Genomic DNA, 5,896 nt, shown 5'->3' with positions numbered 1-5,896 from the left:
ACTTTCTTTGGACCTACAAGTGGACGGTGCACCACTTTATTAAAATCAACATAAGAAGAAAGGATCCGTGTAAATCAAGGGACCTATTGTAGCTGGCACATGCAATTGCTGGTTATAGTTGGCACATACGGTTGATTACTTGAATACTCTGTTCACACAAGAAGTGACTTTTTTTCAAGTCCGAAATTTTGTAATAATCAATAGATTGCAATATTGCATATAAGTTTCATTTGGACCGTACTTGTAAATTATTAATAAGGTTCATAAAATGTCTCATCTAAGCCTCTTAAGTACAAAAAGTACAAAATTTCTACTACAGTTTAGCAGTGAATAATCTTCGTCGACAACATATAAGACACAAATATATTTTTACCTTGTAACCGAACTTTTTTCTATACACAAGAGCGTTGGAGATCAATCAAGTACAATTCACATAACAAAAAGTTGCATGAACATTTGATACGAGCAAGTTTGAACCCAAACCTCCCCGTTTAAAAAATGTGCTTGATTAAACTTTTAAAAAATAAAAAAACATCTTCTCTAATTTATTTATTTCATAGAAAAATAATATAAAGCAGGGAAATAAATAAATAAATAAAATTGAATGAATAAAAAATAAAATAAATAAATAAATAAAATTGAATGAATAAAAAATATAAACAAAAATTAAACGATCCAAAATCTTATACTTTTAATTTTCATTACCCATTAAGGATTACAAAAAAGAAAAGCACCAAGTAATAATTTCGCGTATCATTACAAATATTGTTTCTCTTAAAAGAAAACGAAAAAGAAATATATTTCCAACAAGTGAAATCTTCTTCTTCTCAAAACCACACAAGAAGTTCAACAAGACGAAGAAACATATGAGGAAGAAGAAAAATTCCAAACCCCTCTTTCATCTATGAGCAGTTATCAGCGTTTCTATGAAACGCAAACCATCGAATCTCGGCGCAAATTTCTCCGTCGACGACGATGAAGATCTCTCATCACGGCCTCTTCTTTCAACCGTACCGTCCTATACAAAACACAAATTCACACAACAAATTCAAATATAATTCAAGAAAATTGAATAAATTTTCAGATCTTGGGTTTAGAGAAGAAAAATTAAAAAATATGTACCTGATGATTTGAGTTATTTGCCGAAGAAGAAACGGAGACAGCGGTGGCGGAAGCGGCGGCGACGGAGGCGGCGAAGAGGCCGGATTTCTTCATTGTGGCGGTTTTGAGAGAAACAAATGAAGATTGGGAAATTTCTTGAATTTGTAGAGAGTGAATGAATATGTGGAGAAGAAGAAGAGAGAGAAAGAGGAAGAGAGAGACAGAGGAAATTTGGTTGCGGAAGTTTGGGGAGGGTTTGACGGCATATATATAGGAGAGAATTGTAGGTTAAATTAATTTATGCGGCAAAAACACATTGTTCCTTTTTTTCTCATTCTTTTGTGAAATTACCTATTTGTATATGTTTTGGTTAAGATATTCGTTGTATTTACCAAACTATCTTTTCTTGGTAACTTCTAGTTCTGGCTAAATTTTGTCGATTTCAAATGAGTTGTTTGCTTGTATACGGTTTTCTATCCCTCCCTACAATTGTATGTAACTTCAACGTGTCACTTTGAAGAGATACTCTGAGCATCCATAATGGTAGTTCCTTAACAATGACTCCTTAAATGGACTACACGCGACACATCACTTATTTATAATTTTTTAATAAAAGTACATATTAAGGACTCAATGACTCCAATGGCAATACAATAATAAGGACTTCAATGAAAAATACTTAAATATGTCCCATTATCTTTATATCATTAAACAAAAATAATTTATCTATTACTCCTTTTTACAACTGAGACCAAGTAGTACACATTTTATTACTCTTTTATGCAAGTGGGACTAAGTAGTACACATTTTATTACTTTTTTAAACGTGGGACCCGTTAGTTACCCAGGAGAGAGAGGGTCCTTATATAGTTGCCCGTTCCTTAACGGGGACTCATTTTTTCTTCCTCCAATGGAGGGTCCTTAACGGGGAGTGGTCCTTGTTAAGTAAGGACCCCCCCTATTGGAGATGCTCTAAGAGCATCTCCAATGGGGGGTCCTTACTTAACAAGGACCACTCCCTGTTAAGGACCCTCCATTGGAGGAAGAAAAATTGAGTCCCCGTTAAGGAACATGCAACTATATAAGGACCCTCTCTCTCCTGGGTAACTAACGGGTCCCACGTTTAAAAAAGTAATAAAATGTGTACTACTTGGTCCCACTTGCATAAAGAAGTAATAAAATGTGTACTACTTGGTCCCACTTGCATAAAGAAGTAATAAAATGTGTACTACTTGGTCCCACTTGTAAAAATGAGTAATAGATAAATTATTGTTGTTTAATATGTAAAGATAGTGGGACATATTTAAGTACTTTTCATTGGAGTCCTATTAGTGTATTGCCATTGGAGTCATTGAGTCCTTAATAGGTACTTTTATTAAAAAATTATAAATAAGTGATGTGTCACGTGGGGTCCATTTAGGGAGTCCTTGTTAAGGAACTACCATTGTGGATGCTCTAAGAGCATCCACAATGGGACATTCATTTTTGGTTTCTTAAATGGGTTCCACGTGTACACTTCACTCAATCACTCCAACCTAGATCTCACACAAAGTTCTTAAATGGGATCATTAATCAACTATCAATAAATTTATATCATTATATTTCAATTTTTTAATATTAAAAGAGTGTGGGTCTTGCTTAAAAGTGGGGGTCTTAAACAAGACCCCGGGTCTTATAAGACCCTGAAAAACATTATCCCCATTGGGGGTACCTAATAGGTATCGGGTCTTAAATAGTTAAGACCCTCCCAATGGAGATGGTCTAAGAGATCTCTTTCGGTTTAACGAAACGTCTTGAGTTCGAGTTCAACTTTGAGAATATAACAATTAAGTGCAACAAGAAAGTGGATAGACATACATGTTTATATGCTAATTTACAATAAGCAAAGTATGGGCCCGTATATCCACTGGTATACGGCGAGAAGAAAAGGTCATTCTAACGAGTGCTCTATAGACACTATTAAGGATCGTAAATTTAGAAGTTATTACTTTTTTTATACATCAAGAGCAAAATGACATAAAAATGAATATTGTCCAACTAAGTTGGTACCCTATTCTAATCTTTTGTCAATTCCTCATATATATTATTATAAATAAAAAAAAAGGGAAAAATTACATAAAAACTGAAAGTAACAAAAATGTGACTCAGTAAATCCATGTGAATCAACCCTAATGGGTAATACATAAAAAAAATCAACAAAGTGAATCCAACTCTAATCAATTCTAACAAACGAACACCATTAACGTTAGATGTTTGTGAATACCAAATGGGTCTATAATTTGGTGAATGAACCGAACGTCAACACAAAATTAGATCAAGTACCATCAACTTCCTGCAAAAACGACAACAAGTATTAACAACTCTTTCGAGTCCATGATAAACGATTGGCAAGTGTACCAATTACTATCGAAGTAGTAAAAATATCGATCCCACGAGGACTGTTTTTAACTTCAATAATTCAATCGCGTTATAAAAATAGGATGTAAAAGTTTATTTTGTTTTGCCACTAGGCAGTAGATTTGGTTTGATTTTATGAAATCAAATAAAAGAAAATAGATTTGATTAAGAAAATATGAGAGAAAGATGAGATCAGATCCTTCGAATCCTCTAAGTTCCCCTAATTGGTATACCGCACCTATTTGTTATGAATCTTCTTCTAATTTACGATGATTAACAAAATAGCCCTAATCAATCCCTTGAGTTAGGACCCTCTTCTCAAACTACAGCCCCCAATCCCTTGGGTGGTCTAATAATTCTTGAAGGTTTTACCGAACGTTAACCTATTATCACTCACAAACAATTATCTATTCCTAGACTAACCCTGTTTATTAGAACAATTCAATTAGGTCTAAATCGAAAGCCATGGTAAGTGGTCATTCGTTCTCACAAAATCAGGTTATATGTGATCAAGATATAAAAAGCATTAAGAACAATTGAATTGAATAAACTAGAATTGAATTCATAAACAAAATAGAGTTTCACAGCAACATGGTTCAATTAGGGTTACAAAGATTCATCTCGGATCTAATCTCTAAGAGATTTAGCTACTCATAATCGAGTTTACAAATAGCATAATCAATGAAATAATTAAAACATACATGAATTGGTAAAAGGTTGAAGAAATCGCCCTTCTAGCCGTCTCCGATGTCTCAAAATCGCACTTTGCTCTCCAAAATCGTAACCCTTGTTCTTCAGATTGAGTGCAGTATTTATAGAAGTCATGGGCCTGACCCATCAAAATCGCGCCGCGCCTTGTATATTGGCGTGCCGGGATTTCCCTCAAACAGGGATGTTGTAATTTCACTTCAAAATCGCAGCACGGCTTGAAATTGGCGTGGCGCGATTTGCTTCAAACAGACTTCAATATTTCAGTTTTTTGCACTCCAGAACAATATAAATTGCATGAGAACTCTATCAAAATGTCATAATAAGTCCTAAAAATTACGTAATGACAGCATGTCATCAGTCCACGCAGTCCCATGCCAATCAAAAGGATGTATGGGATACGAAACCACCGACAAATTCTTGAGAGTGAGGAGTGGATTTGACCGTCAATACGGTAATTAGCGAATCCACACACACCAATAGTTTACTGCGATGATCAACATCAAATTAACAGTCATTTTTGGCCCAACAACCGAACTGCAGCCGCCCCCAAAGATAGGAAGGCGACGACGGATTCAAATAACCAACCATAACCAATCCACGCGGCGGCGAAGTCCAAAACTACGGCGAAAGAGAACACAAGTCCAACATCAGACAGATAGAATGATGATGATTTCGTACTCGGTCCGAAATCAATCACGAAAATCAATACAGATATTAAGGCAACACCGATTTGAATGAGGCAAACCTTAACCTTGACACCTGCAGATCTCAACAGAGTTGGACAATGATCATAGAGTCAAAACATCAAAACACCCCCCACGAATCAATTACACGCCTTCAAAGATCATAACAACTTCAACGTGATTGAAACAAACCCAGTAGCAACATATGGTTGTGTACTTAAAAGATGAAACAACAAATGCATGACCACTGGAGGCAGAAACCACCGTTGTCAAAACCCACAATGTGACGTAGAGGCGGCACGTATCAAACAAAACCACAACAACACATCTCAAGGCATAACCACCAAATCGCAGATTAATCGAACTGAACCCGCGACAACGATACAACAATCAACCATGGTGGGTGCGGCGAAACGGGTAAGAGAGACAGGTTGCGGCGGCGATTAAAAGACCCCATCAGGGAAGAAAAGGGCGGTGCAACCATGAAGGCGAACGCACCACCACCACCAGATCTACGTTTTTACAAAAAAATGTATGATTTAGGGGGTGTGGAAGGGTGGCGGCGGAAGGTTGTGCTTAAGAGAGAAGGAGCGTGCATGATTAGAAGTTAATATTCTTTAAAAAAAAAGTTAAACACTTCAAATTCCAATGTATTTATTACACATATTTTCATAAAACTTTACCATTTAAAATCCTTAAACAGTATCTCGAGGGACTCGTTAGCATTTCACTAAGAAAAGGCAGTGCGAATAAGACTACCCATTTATTAAAATTAAATAAATAATAACCTTTACCCATGATTTCTATTAAAAGCCAAAATTATATTATTTTAATATTAAAAAGATATTTGTAGTTGACGGTTTTCTTTCTATAACGAGGTATGTTGTTTATTTTTCTAATAAAAATTTATTTAGTGGATAATGTCTTAGTCTAAAGAGCATATTCAAAAAGTATTTGTAAATCTATTTACATTTTCTTTCTACAAATGCATTAGCAAAGTTTGAA

The 5,896-nt window shown here is 35.3% G+C and overlaps 1 protein-coding gene across 1 annotated transcript; it reads right to left on the bottom strand.

Moving 5' to 3' along the window:
* Positions 1-666: 666 nt before the first annotated feature.
* On the bottom strand, positions 667-1,343 carry LOC146950589 (uncharacterized). Its single transcript, XM_085746526.1, has 2 exons — positions 1,123-1,343; positions 667-1,018 (listed from the first exon to the last, which is right to left on the bottom strand). The coding sequence occupies exons 1-2, from the start codon at positions 1,213-1,215 to the stop codon at positions 899-901; spliced, it is 213 nt and encodes a 70-aa protein (XP_085602652.1). The 5' UTR covers positions 1,216-1,343; the 3' UTR covers positions 667-898.
* Between the last annotated feature and the right edge of the window lie 4,553 nt (positions 1,344-5,896).

Source organism: Medicago sativa, chromosome 2, assembly GCF_051527215.1.
Source record: "Medicago sativa cultivar Bolivia chromosome 2, Bolivia_mono, whole genome shotgun sequence".
Taxonomy (NCBI): domain Eukaryota; kingdom Viridiplantae; phylum Streptophyta; class Magnoliopsida; order Fabales; family Fabaceae; genus Medicago; species Medicago sativa.
This window is presented reverse-complemented; position numbering and strand designations above follow the sequence as displayed.

Coding starts and splice junctions, on each gene's coding strand:
- LOC146950589 (XM_085746526.1), bottom strand. CDS start 1,215: ATGAAGAAATCCGGCCTCTTCGCCGCCTCCGTCGCCGCCGCTTCCGCC. Junction 1,019..1,122: donor CAAATAACTCAAATCATCAG/GTACATATTTTT, acceptor TGTTTTGTATAG/GACGGTACGGTTGAAAGAAG.